We start from the raw sequence: 26,222 nt of genomic DNA on the forward strand, positions 1-26,222 counted from the left end.
AAACATAATGATCTGTAATGGGAGTCTTGTGGCTTATAAAAGCCTTTCTCTGGAATAATCAGTCCCTCTCTCATTTTCCATCTTTCTCTTCTAGCCACTCCCTCTCTTTCATTTAGTCGCATACGTAACACACACATACAGAGGGATTGAGAAGCAGATCTCTGCCTGGAGTCGTCAGCCAACTGTGGCAGCATGTGAGACTATCCGGCTACTGTGTTTGAATTTCAATGGCCAGCCAGATAGAGAGAGATAAAAGTGTCTCATTTTACTCCTCAAGTTGTCACATCGCAGCACTGTCGACAACTAATCGTTGTTTGAAAATTGATTATTGCTCTTAATCATTTTCTTTACCCTATGTCTTGTGGACTGTGCTTCCATGCCAGAGTGAACAGCCGTGACACAAACCATGTTCAGTGGATCATTAGCCTCCTGCATGCTGTAGTACAGAGGGGGTGAGCGGGGAGGGGACCGGTGTCCTTGTGTTTATCTGCTCGTTTATATCTACATTTCCATGTCTTTTCGTTCACCCTGCTGACCTGCACATGAAAGCAAACTTCTTACACGTCATATTTCTTTGATACCGCTACAGCATGCATTATCACAGATACTGTACTGTCCCAGCCATAAGTGCGAGTGTGTGCGCGTGTCTGTTGTCTCAGCATCAGCAAGCAGCACACACGTTGCAACGGAAAGTGTTGATCCCAGTGCATTTTCTGCTTGCTCCATAAGTTTCTTAATACAGCATCAATGGATTCAGCGTTTAATCTCCAGCTCGCAGTAGCTGCTCTCTTTCACCTTTATGCGTTCTATTTCTAACACTCGCATTCACACATATACTCTCATGCCCCCTCATATTTATCTCACACTCCCACTCTATTAAACTCTGAATGTGGTGACACCAAAATTCGGCTATTTTGGTGTAGTGTTTTTATCAGGAACAGCTACATGGCTGGAACCAGTGGTGTGTGTGAGTATATGCCACTTTGTGTGTGCAATTGAAAGTGAATGTGGCTGTATGGATTGTGTGTGTCTGTGTGTGTGAGAAAGAGGGAGAAAGAGAGATTAGCAAGATTACAAATTCGTCCTCATAGTCTCTATGCTACCATGGTGCCATCTTCTGGTAGTGAAATACAACAACCAACCTCTGTTCTATTAATTATGCAGCAAACTGACTGCAATTATGCACGTTTGTACTCAGAATGCAAAGAATGCAACATTTAAAACATGAAATTAAAATTCAATTCACAGATAAGTAGAAAAAGAGTTTAATATAATGACAGGCATCATTTGAAAATAATGCTGAAACTGGGTTTAACATTTCACGCTCATAGTAAATGCACTCAATACAATACACATTTTATATTATAAGGCATTACTGTACAGTCTGTGGAATATAGCAGCTTGCAGAATCTTTTAGTGTGCACACATTCACACACAGACCATTTTTCTCACTCATGCAAAAATAATGTAGCTGTAAAGCCATCTCAATCACTGACACTGGGAAAAGAAGTGTGTCAAGTTGTTTCAAGGGCTGTTCAGTCATCACAGTGAAACCCATCACAGACAGTAATGTTACAAAGACCACATCCCATCCACAAGAGTTGGAAACAGCAGACTCTGACACGCTAATATCTAGGGTGGAATTAAAATAAGGGTCTGCCAAGGTATGAGAGTGGGGGTAAATCATTCAGTTCTGGCTTAAACGTGCACAGGCTCACAGGCAAAACTCACTCTCCCTCTGCACATACACAGACATAAAAAACAAACATAAAAAACAGACATACCGATGACTATTCAACTTTTTTTTTTTTAAACAAAATATTATATTCTGTACAGAAAGAACTTTTGTGCACACATAAAAGGAAAAAAAAATACATGTTTTTCAAATCCTGTGAAGACTGGGTAACCATACACTCATTTTTTTTTACACAGAAAGCAAAGAGCATCTTTCAGTCAGGTGTATTGTGTTAGGAGAAGAACACTGAAGATGCAGTTTATTTAGGTATTTCTGTTTATTTGACACCACAATGAAACAGAAATGTGGCTAAAAGCTAAAACACAGAGATAGCACACTTTATATCCACCGCAACATCTGAGTTCTCTTATAATAGATCTATAAGACCTAAATGAATTAAGAGTGTCACAAACACACTCATTAAAATAGTATGTACAGTAAGGACCACTTTATCAAAGCTCGTCATAGTGTCCTTAACGTTGCCCTACCACTGGATAGTTTTCTAAGTGGCCCATTGACGTACTCTACAAAAGCAGCTGCTGAACCACCGAATTTGGTATTTAAAATATTCAAGTAATGCCAGGAATCAAGAGTAATTACATACACACATACACAATTATGGTGGAACTGCTACCCAAAGGAAAATGTGAATTGGATAAAAAAAATATATACATATATGTGTATGTTTGTCTGTTCTGCTCCCAACTCAGTCAAAGCCATACTTTGTTGTTTCTTGACTTTCTTACCATATGTCTAAGATAAAACATCCACTCAACTGCCATCAGTGCCTTTTAGAATCAGAATATTCTTGTTGATACTTTAAATATTACATCATAGTGTAAGTACATCCTTGGATCAATTTCCTATTGATCTGGACTGTGTAAGTATGCAAAACATATAAACCAGGCATCCTGCGTGCACCACTGGTGGTCTTGGTCTGATTTAGTCCCCCAAACTTTTTTCATTCTCGGTTACGTTTCTAGACGGTGTTGGGGTAATATTTGAAAACCTTGTAGATCCATTGCGTGTAGAAGGGCACGTTAATGAAGATGCTAGGCTGGTTGGCCCGAGCACAGCCTCTGCCATGGACACTAACTCCAACAATAACCCTGATATACCCATCCTGACACACCAGAGGGCCTCCATAATCCCTCTGCGAAAAAAAAAAGAAAAAAAAAAGAAAGAAGAAATTTATAGCACATTTTTCTTTGTCCGTAGTTTTAAACAGCTAACATTAATGTTTTACGTTTCTGACACTCAAATGAAATTGTTCTGTTATGGATACTATATCCAAACATGGGCAGCTCTTTTCTAAAGCCAGAAACCACAAAATCAATTCTTTGATAGCTGATGAAATTTAGCGCAACAGTCTCCAGCTGCTCTATTTACAACTGACTGAATACTAAGCCCACGGATTCACATAACATTTGTTTGAGATTTAGATCAAACTGGGCTTTGGAAGCACTGTGTTAAACAAAGGCGCTAATGCCCACGTAGATTCACACTGGGAACAATTACTTTATCCATAGGAGTAAAAGCCTGTTCTTGTTTACCAACACGGTTTGAGTGCACTGTATGAATTCTAGTGAGCACTTTTCCTTCTGATCACTAAAACAGTTATTTGCCCTGTGTGTAAATACCAAATCACTTCTTTAGGAAAACAATACAAACTGTTTACAACAGTTTACCTCACACACTCCCTCATTCCTCTTCCCTCCTGCACAGATCTTGTTGGTGGTGATGTGAAGGTTTCCTCTGTGCATTTCTCTACACCGGTTATTCCTGACAATGGGCAGTTCCACTGCCTTTAGCATATCTTCATAGCCAGTGCCTGAAAGAGTTAAAAATTGCACTTCACTGCCTGTGTTTTGTTGTAGTAAATATAATACAGTGCAACACAATGTTAAGAAAAACCCAGGGTTAACATATTGCAAGCATATAGAGCAAGACGTTATTAATTATGCTTTTGCATCTCAATCTTAAAAAAAAAAAAGAATATTCCATGACTGCTGCAGGAGAAATGCAAGTAAGAAGAACCAGAAAATAGGTATGTATACTATAATCCAATATATAATATTAGTACCTTTGGTCTCTCCCCATCCATACATTTTACATATTGTTCCTTCTGGGATGCTGCACCCAGCCACAGGTAGCTGAATCGTATGGACATTGTCTGCAGGAAGGGCAGGCCTGAAAAACATATTTACAAAATATGATTAGCATCACAAGTACAGAAAAATATATCAATATATCACTGAGATTATTTTTCCAGGCACTCACTTAGAGAGCCTTAGGAGGGCTAAGCTGGAGCCCTCAGGGCCACATATTACATGGGCTATACTGACTTCCTGCCTCTTAGACCAGTCAGGAGCGCCCTCTCGAATATCAGAGACCCCCAGCCACACTCGATACTCGCTGAGGTTCGGAACACTGAACAGGCACAAGAAAAAGTTAATACAGTTGGAAATACTGCACAGCTATCATTCTTCAGGTTAAAACTGCTCAAATCCTTTAACTTTTTATCACCCTACTCCAAAAACCAAAAAGGGAGACAACATTACCATGAGGAGAAGCACTCTCTGTCAGTAAGCACCCACTCGTCTCGTATTAGTGAACCGCCACACCAGTGCATTGATCTGAGAACAGCACAAAACACAAATATTATATTGAGGTCAAATCTATGACATCCCACAGCATACATGACCTGAAACTGCGCCACTTTGGGGAGAAAATCTGGGGGAAAAGCTTGTAATCATACTATGACAACCTGACAATACAATTAATAGAATCACATCACAAGCTCTTCTTCAATACATCTGAAACTTCACCAATATATAAGCACACAACTAATAATTATGTTCTAGACAGTCATTGTATTTAAGGAATCTGGCTTAATAGGCTAATCCTTATGTTGTTCAGAGAAATAAGAGTATTATAAGTGAACTTCTTACAGTGGTAATCTGTTTTCTTAACCCTGTTTCTTTTCTATATGTACATGCTGACTGATCAGAAATGTCAAGGATCAAAGCAAAAACAAACATATGTTGTACATAAATCCTAAATTTACAGCAGTCGACAAGATAAAAAGAATAAGAATAAGCAACCCTTCAGATTTTTTTTAATCAATTCAAGAATAGTCTGGGCAGGATCCTCCACTGTTCTTTAGTAGAGGAAAATGTGTCGAATGCTAAATGCCATACCCTTTCTGTATGCTGACCATCCAGCTGCCTTCTGATATGCTCATTGGACTTCCTCCTACGATCCTCGTTGTCTTATGGACAAAACAGCTCACAGAAGCCTCCTCACCTAGAAAGTCAGAGCGCAAATAAAATATACATTAAATTTTAGCCATAAAGACACGGTCACAGACACAGTGACACTGTAGTTAACACGGACATATATTGTTTACATAGTCACAATACAAGAGGCACTCAAGCTGCCTAACGACGCAGCTCAATCATCATCATAAGAACATTAACTGATGAGGCCGATAATTAAGGTGATTACTGAAAATGTTAACAGAACCCATTTGTATTCTGAACTCTGTATGTCAAGAGAGCAGAGGATTCATCATTTGTTCTTCAATTACTATGTGCAAAAGAGTACAAAGTAACACAGAAAGACCAACAGAGACACACAAAAAGGGAAACAGATGCCACCACAACCTCATTATCTCATGCATCATTATAGCTGGACATAAAAAGCACCCCATCAAGTTCTGTAGCCAATCAAATACAGTTCAGCAACTGAGCCACTCGCACACACAGGCAGACAGATGAGCACAGAGAGACTCTCACCCAGTTGGATGGTGTTCTGTGAAGCATTACCTGCAGAGAGGCAAGGAGACAAGCAAGTGATCAGGGCGCATTAACTCATACAAGGTAAGAGCCAACCTCACACAGGGGTGTAAATTTCACAGTGAGCATAGAGCAACAGCTACCAGAGCCAATGAGTTTGTTTTCCATGTCATGTTTAATTGAATGCAACACGCCTAAAAAGGATTGCAGTGTGTCTGTAGGTTAAAGCTGCTTCCTAATTTTAGATTTTTAGATGTAACAGACGCCACAAGAGCACAACTGCTTATGTTTTATTTATATACTTTAAAGCACTTTTCTCATAGTTTTAAGGTCAGGAGTCATGAATTCATTTATATTCTCATAATCTGCTCATGTCAAGTAATCAAACATGGATGCATTATTCACACCACTAATGGAGGCTCGACAAGATAGCAGATGGCAAGGATAATATATTAAATAACAAATCAGAATTGTAACACAGTTATTTACAAAACAGTAAGTGAGAAGGAATCCTAAAACGTGAAATACAACAAGGGTATGGTCTTGTAGTTAAAAGTTTAAAAAAAAAGTGTAAAAAATAAGGAAAAGATTCATAAACTTTTATAAGCTAGTTGCAAGCATGATGCCTCTGGCTCCATACAAAAAACCCTCAGGCTTCCTGATGACTATGGATCTCCTGTGAGTATAGACAGACTTACCCACTCCAAATTATTCTCCCTCTCTCTGTGTGTGTGTGTGTTAGAGTGAGAGAGAGAGAGAAACAGAAGTGAAAACAAAAAAACACTAGCTCAGTCTTTTCTCTAGAACTATGATAAAGCTTCAATTACACATTATCTAAGTGACTTTTATGTTTCTGTGTGTGTGTGTCAGTGCTCATATTGTATGGATTGACACTCACATGGTTTCACATTGCAATAGTCCCAGGGTATGGCAGAATTGTTGGTGTAACACCAGGGACCATGTTTGTCTTTATCAGGATTTCGACAGTAGTTTCCTTCCAGGCCAGCCGTCGGCATGCCCCTCTCACCACTGAGCAAACACAGAAACCCGAATGATCCCTTAACAAATCTTTTATCAACATTTATTAAGCCCCAAAGACAATGTGAAAACAAAAGAAACATCTCCCTTGCTTTCGTTCTTTCTTTTAGTTTAAGCAGATAATTTGTCTTGTTTTGACAGTTAAAAAAAGGATTTCTACTGATTTATAACTATGTGTAAAAAGCTGAATGAATTTAGCCAGATAGGATTTGGACCGTTAAATACACAGCTGTGTAGGCTCTCTCCCTCCAGACAAGATAATGAGGTGATTTGCAAAGGAATTACTCACTTAGACAGTATGCTCCCACCTACATTCACATATCTAATACTCGTGCAGACGTATCCCACACATGAAGCATTCTCGCTACAATTTTAAAACCACAAACTAAATCCCTTCTCACACCAAATTCCTTAACTAATAAGGTGGTGAAATCATAGCAATCAAGGGTTTAAAATTCATGTTTATTTATATTATCCTTTTGGTGCAGCCAGCTCTCTCTCTGACTTCCTAACCCCAGCTTTTGACCCATTAGAAAGAGCCATACAGTGGGGTTGAGTGGCTTTGAAGTGTTCCTGTAAAGGAGCGGCTTTAGGGTCAGGGGTGAGTTGTAAAGAGTGCATCGCCCAGCCAAGTTATCTCTGGGAGTCTTTCTTGCTCAGCTGGGTCATTTTCAGGAAAACGCTTCTCAAGCCATAAAAAAGTTGTAGGGGAGGCTAGGAGTTGTTTTCTCCTCTGAGAACAAGTGGCTTGCCTTGACTGACTAACAACAGCGAGACTTAAGTAGAGGTCACTTACAAAGTGCCTCCCTAAAACAACACCATGTTTCAGATTTGTACACATGGTTCTAGAAAACTCAGCTACACTTGCATAGCAGGACTGTCGTGCACAAGGTCGTCTTCTGTTCAAAATTTGTGTTTTCGTTCTTCTTGTTGTCTTACTGAGTGCCTTAAAATCTCCTACACTTTGTTGGGGTCTGTGGGTTAACGTGTTGTGGACCGGTGTGACAATTTAAATGTCTATTTTAGCCAGTAGTGCTTGTCTACAGTTTTATTAATGGTGCAAGTCTGTTTTCTACATCACAGTGAAGTTTGGGAAAGTGATTAGGAAGTAGCAGAGATCCAGTGGGCCGACCTGTTGCTGTGGTCTCTCCAGGGAGCACAGGGTAGGTTTGATCTAGTCCTTGACTGCTGTCCTTGGTAATTTTCTCCAAATCTTTCATAGCAGTCTGGATTTGGACAAAATGAGATAGAAGAATTAGATAGGCTGTCTGGACACATACTGCGTGTGCAAACAAATAAGGGCTTTAAACAAAAACATGCAAAACAGTCTCTATAAATGTACAATTATGCATGTGGTGCTGTTCAACTGAAAAGCTAGAGTAAAAAAAACTGTGAATTGTGTTCAAATATGAGCAAAAGAATACACAACCCTTAGCTGAGCTATCGTAGTTGTTGTAGTGGTCCTACTTTATGCTTGGCTGGAAACACAAAAGTAATCCTTGACAATGATAAATGATAAAAATACCACCGTTCATAATTTTTTTAGCTGTTTGTTACCCTTCATTTCATTTACAGTATTTTGTATATAGGAATGTATTGAACTCTCAAGCGTAAACCACAAGATAGCCTCAGAGTGGTTTTATAATTCCAATTCAAGCCCACTCAGTCTCGAAAGAATATCCGTTAAAATCCCTTAGGGAATCTGAATTTGCCTACTCAGCTATAGATCTGCATGTAGAACTTCTAAATCTACCTCGAAAAGAATCTCAAACAGCACTAATCCTTTCGATCTTTTTTTCAGTGACCAGTAAGAACTGACCATCCTGAGTTGCTGTCAGATTTTATTTGTGTGATACATGGTGGTCAGTCCTTCCCACACTCCTACAGGGCAACAGCTTCCCGCTGGGATGTGTGTGGTTACAAGATCTCTCTCAGAATATGCGCATTTATCTGCTTCCGATGGAGAGAAAATTGTCTTTTCCCTTGCTCCTGTCAAAGCCAAATAAATCTGTTGAGTCTCTCACCGCTGACAAGCCTGTTTTGGGTGCCACACTGAGGGATATTAATGCAGGACATTGTGCGGACTCTTGGGTCTGTAGTGAAGCACCAGGGGAATTCTTGGCCATCTGGATTTCGACAGAAGTTGTCTCTCAGGTCCCTGGAAAACACAAGAGAAAGTCATGCTGTAATCTGCTAAAATGTAAGTGCAAGGGTGAGTGAGTGGATGGTTGTATCATGTAAGTTTCTGACTCACTTGCAGGGGTAGGCTTCAGGCAGGAATGTATGGTTATGGGGATACTGAGAGTCCCAGCGCTGGCAGGTAAGTCCAGTGGGTGTCATATCTACTGCTCCCCTGTAACCCTCTCCTCTGCCCTGGTAACACTCAGTTGTTTCCACCACATTACTTTTAGGAGGGGTTTCTAAAAAATATAGCCAAAAAATTAATAATAACACATGTTCTTAAACAAACCAAAAGGCAAACCAAAATATAGCAAGGATAGTATAGTATATAGAAAGCCTAGTAATTTAGGCTCAAGATCTTGTGCTCTTGCAACTAAAGATGTTTCAGCATAACCCCCAAAAGTCAATCTTTATTTGCATATGTTAGATAAACAAATCCTCTTCGATATGAGGATCATCTCTGGTATATGAGGAGAATTAAACCCAACTCAGAAAATCTTGGTTGTTTCCCTCAACATACATAATGCTGAAAAAAAATGCAATTAATGCATAAGGCAATATGAAATGCATATGAAAATTAATTTTAGATGCCTCAACTACAGTGTATAAATGGGGCTAGTTTGAATCTGCTCAAATTTACCATTTATGATTGCACTAACATAGAAAAAAAGACAGTGTGAAAAGTTTGGCCACCTAATTTACACTGTGCACAGAGATGGTGAAGAACTGATAAAAGCTTATTTAGTTTAAATGGTGTATGAAGAAATTTTGAAAACAATTGCTGAGTTACAGATCAGTGAAATGAGAGCGAAATTTTCCAAAGTGATGAAAACTGAATAAATTATGGTAACTTTGAACTGTATAGAAAGTTGAAAAATGGATACTGCAAAACCCTCAGGAGGTTTTTTATTTGCCTGAAATTTGTATATCGTTCTCCATGAATGATTTTCCAGGAAGATGTTTCAGGAACTTCCACAGGGTCAAGGTTCTGCCACTGTTTTAATTTGCATTTTCACATGAAACAAACAAATGAGTCTACCACTATATCAAAAATGTTAGTCTGAATGCCATCCTCTGAAAAAAAATTGGTAACTATGAACTGAAGTCAAACAAAAAGTGTGTTTGTGTAACATTGCTGTGGAAAACATTAATATAATAGATACAATTACACTGATTAGTGTTGCATGCTCTGTCATAAAAGTGTATGTATGTTCAGAAAAGTACAGCTTGTCAATGGGGCACTTTTTTGGGGGGTTGTGGGGTAAATTGCCTCCTGGTAAATTTAGACCCTCACTGTGCATAATTCAGTCTCCCAACTGCCAATACCTACAATTCAGACTGCAACAAACAATTTGCTCTGATGGCAGCCAAATTAGTTGGCCTAAAAATGACACTGTCCTCATCCCCAGGTTTTATCATTCCCCGATCTCAAGATACATCCACTTTGTATTAGTGCACAGTGATGTCAATAGTAGCAAACAGCCAGGATTATAGATGTATTCAGTGTGACAGTGTATTTGAAATGGTGCCAAATACTCTTAGTACACTGACTATCTGACATCAACAGAATAGCTGTGGTTTTGAAAGAATGCAGTTTAGCTAGGCTCAAAAAGATAACCAAGGCACAAAATTGAGTCTGCTGTGCTTGTCTTCACGGAGATCCTCATTAGATAGTGCTACAAGTTCATTAACCTGAGCATTACACGACTGTACCCGAAAATGTACAAAGCGCCAGATCTTCAAGTCTCTAAAACAGAGATTTGCTGTGCATGGTAGATGCATAAAAATAGATTTGAACTAGTTTGACAGTAAACAAAAGAAGGGGCCTTATCAAATGAACACTTTATCTGGTTGTCTCTGTGTGCCTTGTTTTGATTAAGACTAACTGGGTCGTAAACTTGGTCTGGTCCCAAAAAGCTCCCATAATAGAGAAAGAGTGAGAGAAGGGTTGAATGCCCTGGGTAGAAGACAATTTTTAGAGAGGAGAAAATAAGGGGGAGAGAACAGTGAATCACTGGGTCCACATGGTGGAGTGCCATCTAGTAAACATGGAGCCAGGACTGCTGATGATTCTAGCAGGAAAGCAGGCCGGTCACAGACTAAAGAGAATAAAGCAGAGTCCAACAACAACACCAGCTCTGTTTCTGTTTTATGTTCTTGAAGAATCCAGTGTCTGACTATGTGACTTGTCACTGATTGCAGGGTGAACTCCAAGCACGCAGTGTTTGCTGGTTTACTACAAGTGCAAAGACACACAAAGCCAAAGCCAGATGTGACGCACACACCGATCTCTTAAACATCAATCACGCCGTTTGCACTAAGTGTATGAGGTGTAAATGATCTGCTTGTAGTGTGTATGACCCTGGTGTTGTGTCTGCATGTGTAACACGAGGTTAATGTAGAGCAGTAATTCAGACCTGTGCAGTTTGACTACCACACATAAGAGCTGGCATAGAACAATAAACAGAAAGCCAGTGGTGCAGGGAAAAAAATAAACATTCTGGCTATCAGAGAAGATATAACAGTGAGCCAACCCTAAGAGGGAGGGGAGGGGGGCTCTGCATCTGTTTGTGTGGGTGGGTGAGTGTGTGTTTGTATATTCTTTAGCATTAGCCAGGAAGAGGGGAGGAATGGTAAAATGAAAGGTACAGGAAGCAGTAAATTTTGATGCAGTCAGTCATACTTTGTCGACCCGCACTGAGCAGCAACACTGCCACTAACAGAAGGGCATAGATTGCTCCGTAACATGCATGACAAATGGTAATGGATTCAACCACACACAAACAAACATGAATATATACTCACCGCAAACTGTGATGTTGCAGTACTCCCAGGGTGTATTTGGGTCTGTGGTAAAGCACCAGGGTCTTTGGCGTCCGTCTGGGTTTCTACAATAGTTATCATCCAGGCCTTTGTCAGGGTACCTAATACAAAACAGGCAGAAAAAATATGTAAGCAGAAACAAGACTCAAAAGCATTGCAAATAAATAAAATATAAAACAACTATCACACACTTGGAGGACTCATGAGGATGTTAACTGCCATTATATTCTGAAAGTCAAGAGATCCCTGTCAAGAGATCCATGTTTCTATTTTCCTGCTGATTCACAAGCAGTGCAAAATAGTTGAGAGACAATTCATTGCATGTAACCGACACACTAATAACTCTTCTGAGCTCAGGGGAGTGAGGAAGATAATGAGTTGCACCACTACAGGTGTTCTACAGTAAGTCATCCCAAAGTCCTACATCCCTTCAGGCCTGTAGCCACTAGGCATGAAGTATCAGGCTGTGGGACCCTCTCATTACATTAGTGCTATGAGCAGTCTGGGACCTCGTTTACATAAACAGTGGGATGATTAAGGATGTGTTAACGAGTCCCCACTAAACCAGACCACCTGCCATCCCACTAGCTGTCTTGACACAGATGCACACAGCTGACGTGTACACACACTTTTTGAAGATCGTGCAACGAATAATAATATAGATTAAAATATATGAAACCTTAAAAAATGTATAAATGAATAACAGCTTAGGCCCAAGTCTGAGAGTTTAAAGCAATTTGGGACAATTAAGTCAAAATGAAGCATTTTCCCAACATATTATTGTTAAATACACAAAAAAACCCCACATAAACACTCACTGGATTCCAATATTATTCCTTTGGGGAAGGTTTTCACTAACTGAATCCAAATCACTTCATCACCAAAGTAAGTGCAGCTAAACTACATTGAATTACTTTATGAACCTTTTAAAACATAATGTATTCTCATGCTATAAGCATGCATGCAAGTAGATGTGATTGAGCTTGCACAAATTTTGTGAGCTGCAGAGGTAAGTGTGTATCTGTGTGTGTGCACTTGTGAGCATCACCTCTTGGGGTGGTACAGGTGTTTGTGTGGGTCATCCAAGTCCCACCGCTGGCATTCTTTTCCACTTTCTGTGTGGTCCATTGGTCCTCTGTAATCCTCGCCAATACAGTTGATACACTCAACTATACAGCAGAAAAACACATGCACATATCTTAGAAAAACGCTAAGTTGATCAATGAAAAATCATATATCCAGAATATAAATGAGAGGTGTGTTTTTTTTAGTAGGATAGCCATGGGCTGACAAAGGAATAGAGCTGAAGATCAAATTGAATACACTTTAGTGTTTAATATTAGATTCCCAAACTGTTAAGCAACATTTTGAACTAAACATTTTGATAACATAATACTTAAAGTGGGATAAGCAACATTTTTTTGTTTGTTACAGTAGACAAACAAGTCGTTAACAGCCTTTCACCATACTAGATTTTTAACTGGGCTGTCCAAGAACTGGATTTCTACACCTACTACAGTGGAACCCCGACTTACGAAATTAATTCATTCCAGAGGGTCTTTCGTAAGTCGAAGCACCTTTTTCCATCACCTTTTGAGTGAGGCGATGCTGGCTGAAGACGAAGTTCTTGGTGGAGGAGGAGGTGGCGGAGGTTGAAGAAAGCATACGCATGCATGCATACATACCTACGTTTACATGTACATAACATTATGGAATTTAATTTAATTTTTTTTAATTTTCTATTTTATCTATTTCATTATGCGGGCATTTTGCCGTACCACGGGAAGAAATATTGCTGTTAAGTGCCTTCCTTGGCCAATCAAAGTTCTTTTCTGACTGCATCAGGTGTAAAGTAGGAAGAACTTTATTTTTGCATACTTCAGCTTTAATGAAGACTCGTTATAAACAAAGACATTTAAAATACGGATGCAAACATTAAAAAGTTTCTTGGATAAAGACAAAGCCTCATTTTCTGCCTGGTGAGTAGAATACACTCTAGTGTGAACAACAGCAAGGATCCAGATTGGAAACAGATGTTTGTGAGTCCACAGGCTGCACATGTATTTGTGCTTGTACACGCCATGTTTGCGTGTCTGTGTGTATGTTTCCTATTAGGACCACTTAATTTCAGGAGAAACCCTCCCAGTCATTTTTTTACTGAGAGAGCACAGGCTTTTTATCAAAATAAAATGTCATTATCTTTGTTGTACAACTTGTGTCAGTTAAAGAGCAAGAAGGATTCCCATTTTATCCTACCCAACCACAACCTGGCGCCTCATTAAAGTGATCCAGTGCCATGCATGCTGAGGAAACAACCCCTCTGACAGCATGAATCCCCGAGGATTAGATAACAGAGGTCATTATCATCCCCTCCTTCAGTGCCTGACAGTAACATTGTGCGATATAACATAAAGGCTAAAACATGCTGAGGAGGCCCTCTTCTTTCATCACAACCACATGTATGCCACAGGGATGGATATAATGGCTAACAATTGATGTTGAATAGACGACAGGGGGATTAATATCCCGTAACATTCCAACACCCGCTTCTTCAGGTTCAAACCCTTTACAAACCCTGAGCCTGATGGAATGAGAGAGGACAGTGTAAACCGAACCACACACCTGGAAACAGCTGCAGCTGGCCTCAGCAAGTAACACACGCACACACATAAATATATAGATAGATAGATATCACAAGAGAGCACAGTTTAGGTGAACTTGCTTAGTCCAACTATATGATTGCCTAGTTTGCCGGAGCTCGTTTCAGGCTATCAAGCCTCAATTGATGAGATAATGCACATTGCAGAATGGGTATTATTTTAACATTAATATGTGCTCATATAAACACTGATATATTTCTGCAAACGTGTGTACCTGTGTGTAAAACCCACCCTCTGAACACTGTGGTATGCCACACTCCTCATGTCTGAAGTGTGGCCGAGGGTCAGTGGTAAAGCACCATGGGCCAACAGCAGAGTTGTCTGGGTTGCGACAGTAGTTTTCCCGGAGGTCCGTCTTCCTGAACCTCTTAGACATGAATCTGTCAGAAGCAGAGCTGCAGTTACAAAACAAACACATGTACCAAGACCTGCTGCCAAATACAGCGTTTCGGCTCGCATGCAGAGCAACTTCTTTTTGAAAAACACCAAAAGGTCACAGTTTGTGGTCTCTGGTTTTAATCTCTGACAGAATGACTTCTCCTTGCTCATTTACAAGAGTGCTGCTCTGTAAACACCACTGGTGGAAATTAACAAAAATAAAAGTTACTGACAACTATGCCAAAGGACTGAATCATCAGTGACACAGCAGTCTTTTTTTAGGGAAAACAGGTTAATACTTAAAAGCAAAGTTAGTTCTCCATGAGGTTGCCGTTGGTGGACGTAACATAAACATACTGACAAATGACTCATATCTTTTACATCAGGGAAGCACATGGCTGTAGTCACCAGCTGTGATGATGGACACAGAAAGCATAGCTTGTTAGACAAGCAGTGTTTTTCCACATGATGGGGAAAAGATAAAGCTATGAAATAGTCCTTCACTAGATTTGGTAATGACAGGTACAAAAATGAGAAGTCTTTGGTGGGCAATCTATGGAGGGGAAACCTTACACTGATAAAAATGCTATTTGAACTTGTGTCTGTGTGTGTGTATGTGCGTGCATCCATCTGTGCTTGCGTGTATGTCAATTTCCCATGTCTGTAAGTGAACTGATAAAACATACAAAGTGCCTGGGTTTAATTACCTGATTTACAGAAAAGTTAATAACGGCCTGATAAAGCAGGTTCACTGGAGGTGCAAATGTACACTGCCGGCTTTGATTCGACACTACAAAGCCTTTCAAAGTCGTTTTAAATCTCTGAGGAGAAAGGGCAGTGGGATTTTTCTTTTTTACTGAAGGTTCAACACTATTCATGTGCTCTTTGTTTTGGAAATCAGGAAATTGGTGGCTATCTTTCAATCTTGGATTACCTTTAAATATGAAAGTGATAAAGAGAATAATGAACAGAATTCCAACAATGTGGAAAAAAGAGGACAACAGTTTAAAAACAAAAGAGAGAGGAGGTAGCATAGGGTTCAGCAATAAAGTAAGGCTAGTGTACAGTACAGTCATCTTTGATTTTCAAGGAAGCACATAGCTCTCTCTGTCGCTATTAAGTCTACAGTGGATCTTAGTCATATAGGCTTAGATTAATGTAACTATATTGTTGCTAACTGGGTAAAAATGATGTAACTGCACTGTGCAATGTAACCGAGATCAGTGCAAATTTCACTTTTGTCATCTTTTACTGGCATCTTATTATTTTAACTTTTTTCTTACTTTGAAAAATATCTTATCAGCAAAAACAGATTTAGATATTTAGGGGACATACCTAGAACTTAAACTTAACCTAATGTGGCATATGCCAGTAAAAGTAAAACACACACACTTGAATTCACACTACATACACATCTAGATAAACAGTAGGTTCACAGCAGGAAATGATCTGTGACTGTGTAAGGCGTTACAATGAGGTCAGTTCTGATGAATGACTGCTCCCAGGAGCCTAATCAACCCCTAATATATCATACTCGTATATACATATGCACACATACAGACCAGCCTCTAGCTACTAGCTAATTGCATTACTAGCAGGCCAAAACTAACAGTAAGAAAGAGCTTATAACACTATTTTGTTTGACATTGTGGTGTAAAGTACATCAGATTCTTACTTGTGCTCATGAGGAACAGGAGAAGCCCAGGCCTGGCACAGGATCCCACTCACAGTCACTGACCTCCGCCCCCTGTAACTCTGCCCTGTTCCTACAATGCATTCTCTAACATAGTCTGAAATAAGACAGACACAGAGAATGGTCTTGTAAATGTGATAAGTGCTTTGCATACAGAGCCAGAACAGATAATAGAGAAAACAGACAGAAGGAGATTTTCATCTGAAACACTGAGCTTAACGGAGATGCGACAATGCCAAAAGTCAAATCTGTTTTCCTAATCATCTTTAAAATCTGGACTCAGTAAAAAATATGTTACACAGCCGGCATGTTCACAGTTCACAGTTGTGGTCAGTGTGATTGAAAACGGGTGGGAATTTCCATTATTTACATAAACACCGCTTAATGACAGAAAATGAACCATGATGTGGCCCAACCCAATAAACACGCCAATAGTCCTTGCCCTTCCTAGTCTTCCCCCCAGAGGGTTCCCATCATCACGGAGCTAAAATCACTCTAGCATAAATTGTTATGAAATGGATATTATTTTTTTCTAAAAAGTGTAAATCACCAAAACCTCTACAGAAGCAGTGGTGTCTATTGAAAGAAAGGCTACCTCAAGGATGTGTTTTTTCTGAGAGTCAGAGACACTTGTTGTGTATGTATCAGCTGGGTGAGCAAAAACATGGAAATGTAGAGCACCTTTCTTCTCATAGAGTTGGTAGTTCATGTTCTGCTGGCTCTGAACTCCTGGTGAGTTCCTGTCGAAGGACAGCCACTGGCATTTCCTGTTTTTATGATCATACACAAATGCTCTAGAGAATAAAGAGGATTGGAAAGGAGGAAGAGAAAACAGGAGGGAGAGTGAGAATAATAATGGTCAGTTTTATGACATCTTGAAGTAAAAGGAAACCAGTAACACAGGGATTCTGTGAGTACACAAAGGAGAGGCCTGCTAAACTAAACATCAAAATTCATGCATCATGCAAACATTAATTAAGTAAGACGAACTGAAAGCCATTCCCATGTTACCAAAGTAATATCCTGAAACTGAAAGGGTAATGACATTAGCATGGACAAACCTGCAGGTAAAGGGGAGCCTTTTGTTGCGGCTGCAGGCTTTAGCACACTTCGATAAGCTCAGCTTCCTGCTTTTGGTCAGGTGGGAGGAATCAGAATGGACCATCAGTTGAATGCTGTCAGTTTTCTGGTAGTCCTGGAGAGCATTTCTTCTGCCTTCTGATACACAATTACAAAATGTGGTCACAATCACTCAGTAGCATTAATTTGACATTTTACATTATTAATGAGACTCAACTATAGGTAGAGAGAGCATCATTAGGAAGCGCCTGATGCTGTTGTGGTTGAACACAGACAGATAGCTTTATGACAGTCTACAGACTTGTCTGGCTCTACATCCATGACAGAAGTAGTCTTAGTCTGCCCATTCTAAATTGTATATATTAACACAAGGGATACTAAATACTACTTCTAGTAATAATAATAATAATAAAATGAATTCACACAAACAAAGTATTCTTTGTTGTCTGCTGATGAGACTGTCTAAAAAAAAACCAAAAGTCTCAAACACCTCATTTCTTTTTATTTTGCAAAGAGCCAGGCTTTCATTTAATTTTAAGTGGTCTTAATTCTTCAGACTTTCTGCATATCTTTCAGTTTTTTTCTTTTTCAGTTATTTTCACTCCAGTCCTTGTTTGTGATCCTTTTCACAGGAATATTTTCTTTTTGTGTGTTTAGTCACTTAACAAACAAAAAAACTATGAATCATTCAACCATTAGAAAAAAAAGAACCTACACCAAGCAATAAAACAGTATTGTGTCTACATGTAACAGACAACTTAGCAAAACAATTTAAAAATGCATCTTGTGCACTCTGTAATAGTATTTTTGCACCAACAAGATGATTCCCAAAAAGCTTTTGCATATCTGGCTTGATGTGCACTTTAAAAAAACTGAGGAAACTGGACAGATGGAAGACAAAAGAAGAAGTCTTTAAAAAAGCCATGGCCTTAGGGAATGAAAAAACAAAAACAACTGTAAAACTGCAAAAAAAAAAAAAAAAAAAAAAAAACAGGTCTCTCTCAGGTCCTGACACAGGACCTGAGAGATGCATTTTGGCCCTTTAGCGGCTCTCTCTACTGCTCACCAAAGCCTCATCTGAAATAGCCTCAGTGGGAGGCTGGCTTTTAAAAGCCATATTTAAGGAAGGGAAACAAGGAGAAAATGCATAGGTAATGTGCAAGAACTGGACTGAAAATGAGTGACAAGAGAAATCAGATCCAAATAAATATGGAGGTCAGCAGAGACGTACATTAGTGAGTGTCTACAGCCATCTGTGAAACAGAGTGGATGCTCTGTCAATGTTTGGAGCTGAATGAACGCATAAAAGTACCAACAGATTTTGGCCAACATGGAAAGCATCTGAGTAACAGTAGTTTCATTTTTTAGCATGACAATGATCAAAACTACACTCCCAGTGCAGTAAAAGTATACCTTGTAGAAAAACACCATGGAACACTATCAGTCATGGATTGGCCTCCCCAGAGACCGGGGAAGCAGCATCCATAGAAGAGCTTTGAATGACCTACACGAAGCCTGGAGAACTATTCCTGAAGACTACTTGCAGAATTGCAAGACAGCTTGGCTAAAAGAGTTCAGGCTGCATTGAAGAATAAAGGTGTTCATACCAAATACTGACTTCAAGTTTCTAAGAATCGTGCAAACGCTGTTCTTGCTTTCAAAAACCATATTTCCATTTATGTTTGCAAACCTTTCAATAAATCACTGCACCTATTTCCCCATTTTCCTGCTAAAATATAAAGAAATGAGCAGTGACTCAAGCTTTTTGCACAATACTTTATGTGTGAAAAAGTCTGCTTTAACTGTGCATCCCATTAGGTCTACAGCGTCCAATGGGATGCACAGTCATTTGTCACTGGCCCCAAATGAAATCGAGGCTGACACACACACAAACACATAGAGAACATACAAACAAAAATCGTTGAATCACTTGAAGGGAAGACGTCACACATCAGAGTTGATTTCAGATTCAGTGTCTGGATAGTTTACGATGTGGTAAGCAAGCTGGGGATCACAGAGTACCAGAGGCCTAGTGTTTGTCCGCTCGTCAGCTTGAGTTGACCGGCTGAGTGCCAAGAAGCAATGAACCGCGAAAGTTGCACTCAGATAGAGGGTGACTGCACGATTGATTGGATTTTAACAGGTCACTTTAGGTGACAGTGGGTTAGCATATAAGCAGATGTTTTTTTCTTATCACTTACCCAGTGTTCATTCAGCTAAATTTCAAAGCGATACTGTATAGTCCAATGAGCTCTGGTAGTGAGTTAGAATGAAAAAGCTCTGTAATGGCTCTTAGCAAAAGCATCTCTTTTCACTGAAGTCCAGTCTTAAAAAATACTGCCAGGGATGTGTTTTGACTCTAAGTAACGCTAACCCATAAATCGCGCACCCCCAGATTACATTAATAACACACCTATACAGAGTTAAACACAAGACGAATGTGTTATTATCCGAACATCGCAGCGACAGTAATAAAATCAGATGATTCAAGGCACTCCTAACTCGTGCTTGACAGTTTGTTGTGCAGGGAGCGCAAACCAGTGCGCTCACACGCTGGCTCTGGTGTCACACGTTGGGCAGCAATGCGAGCAGTTGTGAGTAGTTTTCGGCAAACTTACCAGAGCAAGAAACGACGAAAACGAATCCGAAAACGAGCTTGTAAATCCACATGGTCTCGTCACGCAACAACGGTTTCTGAAAACAAGTCGGAAAAGCTGCTCGCGTTGCTGTCGGACTGCAACCAGGAGATGTTGCTCCCACCACTGCACAGATGATGCGTCTTCTCTCTAAGTACTTCCCCGCGTCACCCCTCCCTCCCTCTCCTCCCCTCCTCTGTTCTCTCTCTCTCTCTTTCGATGTGTGATTCTGCTTATCCCTCCACCCCTCTCTCTCTTTCTTTCTTTTCTCCCATTTCCTTTATTTTAACCACCACCAATTTTCAATTAGGTAAGCACACGCACACACATTGCCATCTCTTCCGTAACAACGTTGAATAACTGATCTTTATATGAGCAACATGCATCTGCGTCTTCAGACCCGTGGTTTAGGAAATATTACATCCTCTCTTTCTTTTTCTTTCTTTTTCTTCCTTAACACCCTCCACCGAGGGTTACTTTCTTATAATTAAAAAAAAGTTTTAATGTCTAGAAGGAAGGAAAATGATTCTGCTATTGTGGCAAATTTTGGGAAACCTTTTCTGCTGTAATCCATAAATTTCAAGACCTCAAAATCTAATTGAAAAGCAGTGCTACCACAGTTATACATTTGGACAGACTGCATTATGCGTTCCTACAAGTCTGCAAAAAAGAACATTATTTTAAATGTTTTGTTCTGTGGATTCTTTACCTATCTCACTCTCGCTCACCTTTTACTACTCAGTCATCTTTTTGGACCCTTTTCACTCTGCTTTTTTACAACCTCACCAGAGAACACTGCGTCCAAAACAAAACAGATATCAGCAGGCACTTGTCAACAAAGATAAACCTAATGGGGATGCAAAGGACAGGGAGGTTGTTTATGCTACTTTACTTCTTTCTCTAAGTAGTGAAATTGCTGGTGGGGGTGCATGAAGACATTGCATCCATCTCCTGAGTGACATGTCTATTTCCAGTGACGACAGCACAAGACAGCAGGCATGACACTTAGCTGGCTTTTCTCTAAATACCTTCAATGCAGCAGTCACAGAGCAGTCCTTGGATAGGAGCCTGATGAGAAGTGCAGTAAAGAGACATCATGTAAGTTATCACAAGGCAGGGGTTTGCTGCATTATGGGAATTCCCGGTATTTTCTTTCAAATCATACCATGTGTGCAAAACAAAAACAGACCAATAGACGAATAAATGTCTAAGGGGAGACAGACTACATCGCTATCTTCTCTTTGGTGCAATGAGTAATACTCCTGTGGCTTCCTGAGAGGACTACAGTCATTTGCAATAATAAACAATCAGGCATGAGTCAGATACTTTCACTGGAGTAATGCTCAAGCTCCCTTTCTTTACTCTCTTTCTTTGTGTACCATATCTCATCTACATCCACATATAACTAAACCACACACTGTATGCTTGAGGGAGATTGATTCCAACTTTTTTTCTCTCTCTCTTTTGTCTTTCCAGAACTCACATTCACACAGATTCAAAAACACGCATGTTCACACATAACGAGCAGCAGATGACTGGATAACCTTTACCAGTTTGAGTTTCCAACAGAAAGACTTCTTCACCACAATCTCATTACTGACTTCTCTTAGCAAGAATCCAGTGGGTGTTTTCACTGACTCCAAGAGCAACAGCTTCTGCTAGAAGATGGAAATTAGAGAGACCCAGTAGCCCACCACTTTCCTCATAAGAGTGCTGTCACCATGCAAGACTCCTGACATCTGTGGCCAGTTATTGGCAGAAACTTATCTTCATCCTGCTGGCAATAGAAGGGGGAAGTTCAATAAGAGATGGAGATGATATAGAGAGTAAAGAAGTTGATATGATACGAGTATAAATGAAGAGTTATGTGAGAAAAAACAATTTCTTTATGAGGGAGGTACAATGCAGAGCAGGGTACTGACGGCTGGGCTGTCTTTGTGCATATTTGCGGAGTGTGTGGAGTATTAACAGACTTCCTGCAGATTTGTTTGGAAATTTGTGTGCATTGTGTTGTGTACTATTATTTCCCCGCAAGTCCCATTATGTGGACATTTTCATCTGCAGCAAATTAGCTGACCTCTAATCATTCCAGCCTCTCTTCCAGATCACAGCCAGTCGGAATGAGAAATTAAAGGAGGGAATAGCGTACCAATGGGGTAATAGTTTGAGCAAGACAGAGAGCGACGTAAAGCAGAAAAGGACTCTGTATGAGGAAATGTGGGAGTGCAGAGGGGAGGTGGCTCAGGTATTTCAGTCTAATTAGAAAAGAGTCAAATTTAGGGGTTGTGTTAGCTCTGTTGGAGTTAGTGATGACAGTGCTGGGGCTAGACTCTGTAAACACAGATACTGTGTCAAGACATCCTCCTTTAAACAAACACACATTTCCTGTTGTCAGTGCATGCGATTATAGTCACTGCTCGTAATTGTGATCCACTGACAGTTACAGGCAGCACAAATAAACTGCACACACACTTCTTGTACAAACAAATAAAAATACAGCGTGTGAAATGAAATGTGTGTGATGCCAGCCCCGCTGTCTGCCTTCAAGTTAAATTTTCATTTGATTTTTATTTCTGACTCTCATTTCAAGGGAAATGCTGCAGAGTGGGCAGCTAACAGAAATGCAAACCTAGAGTTTTAACACATCAGTTCATTATCATGCACAATAGCAAACTGAGTCACCAACATATTCCTAAAAATAGCTTTAAAGAGGATCAGAAAACCATTACAGTTCTAAACCACTCAATACGCCATTGATTTTCCTCTCAGATAATTCATCAGTGAACAAGTGCTTTTGTCATTGCCATGGACATACTGAAACTTATTGATCACAGAAAGTAGAGACCAAAATTTTACACATGACTCATCTTAAACTGCTGAGTCATCACTCAGGTTCATATCTGTAGATGCACCATGGAAATTGCACTTTTTACTCTCTTTTATGGGGAAAAAGTGATGTTAAATTGAATCTTCAGTCGGTTTCTTGTTAGAAAGCAATTTTTCAAACTCAAAAACTTCTGCACTATAATTCCTGTACTGAGAAATATTACTTAAACAATTCAAGAGACCACACTCAGTTCAAGAGCACAGTTCTTGTAATGCCTTTTGTCTGTCACTTCTCCTGTGTTTATGGGTGGTGATGTGAACATTTGAGACTGAGCCTTGGAACAATTCATAAGCAAAATGGCCTTGTGAGTTTGTATATCCACAAAACCCTGAACTGTTTAAATGACACATCCTTTAGCATAGTACACAAGGAGCTTGTGACACAAACACATCAACATCCCACACTGAGTCTATTGTGCCAATCCTTTGACGGCGGATCACTCAAATGTGTGCAGCACAGAAACAAAGTGGGGGAAAAAAACACACAAATGGGTCATGTTTATGTGCTCAGCATTTATTGTAAAGGTCAAGCTATTTAATACAATTGTCATGCTCTTTCATACACATGGTTATTTTTTTTAAAGAACCCTTTTGATCAGATGTATCCATTTCTTCCCAGTGGAGCCTCGCTAATTAGATTACTCCAGAAGTGAACAAAGATGAAAATGAAATTTGTCACTAACCACAGAAAATGAATTTAATTCCCCAAGATCCAGTTTGATCGATGACATGATTACAGTAAAAAGTAAAAACTAACTCCAGTTAAACAACAAGAGACTATCCAAAAAAACACACAATAACACCAAACATCCACTCCGACCACTACAACAGAGAGTCAAAGTATCAAACTAATGACTTAGAATAGGGGACATTTGGAAGCAGGTCCTAAAATAGTGCCTAAACCTGTGCTTCCTTCTTTCTTAAACATCTGCAACCAGTCACCTTGTCTTGTCTGCTCCTCACTGCTAATTTACGTGATTCGTATAGCACTGGAGACACACAGAGGAGGAAAGATGATTGGTTAAATTAAAGAACAGACAGAAAAGCGTCTCCAGGTCAGCAGGTACACTTCATCCCACATGTGTCTGTGTCCGACCTGTACACGTAGTCACTATGTTGTGACTGTGAACATGGCATAGAGTAGGGCAAATTGCAAGCGATCTGTAAGTCTCTTAGTACCTACCTGAGTGATTTGCACACAAAACACACATGCTGTACACACAAGTAACTTGAGATGTAAACATAATTCAAAAAGTCGAATGTTCACGCCAGCTCTGTGAGGTCTCTTTGTACCACCTGCCAAAGTTCTACTGCTCCCCCGTTTCTAGCAGAGGGCCCGCTAAATTGTCAATGGAGCAACAATTACAACCAAGTGAACCAAATGACATTTTCCCTTCCTGTCTGTCTAATATTTTTTTTCATATGTTTTTTAGTTTTGTGAGTGTTGTGCACACATTTTAGGCACGAGTTGAATGGAGGATACCTTTGCCATGATTGCAGTAGCAATATAGGCAAAAATATATGAATTAAATCAAGCTGTGTTGAAGCAGCATTGCATTACATACGTTTTAAAGATACATGTTAGGTAGTACAAGTGTCTATGAGAACTTATCACGGAACTGCTGCAGGCTGTAGTCTGTCTCAGGGTAATCTATCTTTTTGTGTAATGCCAAACTGTCTTTGTGATGCTGAGCTCAAAGCTCTTTGGGACCAGTCAGTCTATTCCAGGAAATCCCATTCTTCTTTTGGCTGAACACTGTCTGTAGCTGCATGCTTTAAGCTTAAAGCAGTGATGCAAATCTATCTTGTCATCTAAATCAAAAGATACTATGTTTCTGCTTTTTTATTAAACGGTGAAATTGAAAATTCACAGATAACAGCAGTAATTATATTTTGACATTAAAAATATCATTTCAATTAAACAGATTGTGTGTACTGGTGGATTAGTTATTATTAATCTCTGGCTCTCTTCCACAGCGTGTCTTTGTTTGTCTTTGTCTGCCTCCCTTCACCTCAACACAGCATGTGGCCTGAGCCTGGTTCTGCTGGAGGTTTCTTCCTGTTAAAAGGGAGTTTTTCCTCCCCACTGTCACCATGATGCTTGCTCATAGGTGTCATATTATTGTTGGGATTTTCTCTGTTTTTTTGTATTATTATGGGGTCTTTACCTTACAATATTAAGCACCTTGAGGCAATGGTTATTGTGATTTGGTATATAAATAACATTGAGTTTAAATGAATTAATTTCGATATTACAGAAATATAAGAAATGATTTTGATAACCAATACTGTTATTTACATTAGCCCAGTGGAGTCAGACAACTACCACTCTCCTGGCAACCTCCAAACCCAGACTCATCCATCAGATTTCCAGATGGAGAAACGTGATTCATCATCACTCTAGAGAACATCTCTCAGCTGCTCTAGAGCCCAGCGGTGGCGTGCTTTACGCCACTGCATTTGAAGCTTTGTATTGTGCTTAGTGATATAAGGCTTGGATGCAGCTGCTTGGCCAAGGATGTTCATTCCAAGAAGATCTCTACATACTGTTCTTGAGCTAAACTGAAGGCCACATGAAATCTGCAGTACACTATGCACCTCAGCAGCAGCTCATCCCGCTCTGTGATTTTACTTGGCATACCACTTTGTGGCAGAATTGCTGTCGTTCCCAGTCCTTCCAAACAGGAATATTTAGTAGTGAGGAAATTTCATAACTATCATGGCACCATGCTGGAATTCACTGAGCTCCTGAGCTTCTTTCACAAATATTTGTAGAAGCAGTCTGCGTGCCTAGGTGCTTGATTTTATAAACCTGGGGCCACTGAAGTGATTGGAATAACTGAATTCAATAATTTGAATGGCTAAGTGAATACTTTTGGCAGTTTAGTGTAGGCATGATACTTCATATCTTGAGCCTGAAGATGCACACGTACACCAACGAGTTCTATTCTCCTCCACCTTTGGCATATTACCTACATGATCTCTAGCCAGATATATAAAATGTAATCAGGTGTAACAGTGGTGTCCAGCTTGGCCACTGTATTCAAGATAGTGGAGCAACATGGCACCTTCCACAAAGTGGCGCCCTATTTTTAAACCAATTAATTCTAAGATTGTGAGAATCAGTTTGTTTGAAGATTGAATTACACACTAATCAATCTATATTTATAAGTAAAATATTCTTTATTCAAATACTCAAATAGACCGAAAAAACGACTGTGTTATTTAATTAGTCCTGTATTGCTTGCAACCACCCCTTAAAGTGTGTTATTTTTTACCTTTATGTGGCAGCCTGCCTCACATCACATTGCTTTA

At 39.7% G+C, this 26,222-nt stretch overlaps 1 protein-coding gene across 1 annotated transcript; it reads right to left on the reverse strand.

Annotated features, from left to right (window-relative positions):
- Positions 1-1,249: 1,249 nt before the first annotated feature.
- hgfb (hepatocyte growth factor b) lies at positions 1,250-20,170 on the reverse strand. Its single transcript, XM_084933256.1, has 18 exons — positions 20,004-20,170; positions 17,367-17,523; positions 16,987-17,099; positions 16,288-16,402; positions 14,466-14,614; positions 12,623-12,743; positions 11,557-11,675; positions 8,825-8,990; positions 8,595-8,728; positions 7,703-7,796; positions 6,431-6,561; positions 5,533-5,562; positions 4,936-5,041; positions 4,297-4,371; positions 4,016-4,165; positions 3,819-3,925; positions 3,424-3,566; positions 1,250-2,888 (listed from the first exon to the last, which is right to left on the reverse strand). The coding sequence occupies exons 1-18, from the start codon at positions 20,053-20,055 to the stop codon at positions 2,715-2,717; spliced, it is 2,136 nt and encodes a 711-aa protein (XP_084789382.1). The 5' UTR covers positions 20,056-20,170; the 3' UTR covers positions 1,250-2,714.
- Positions 20,171-26,222: the final 6,052 nt, after the last annotated feature.

This window comes from Perissodus microlepis, chromosome 7 (assembly GCF_051167445.1).
Source record: "Perissodus microlepis isolate ML-2025 ecotype Zambia chromosome 7, ASM5116744v1, whole genome shotgun sequence".
In the NCBI taxonomy this organism is placed as follows: Eukaryota; Metazoa; Chordata; class Actinopteri; order Cichliformes; family Cichlidae; genus Perissodus; species Perissodus microlepis.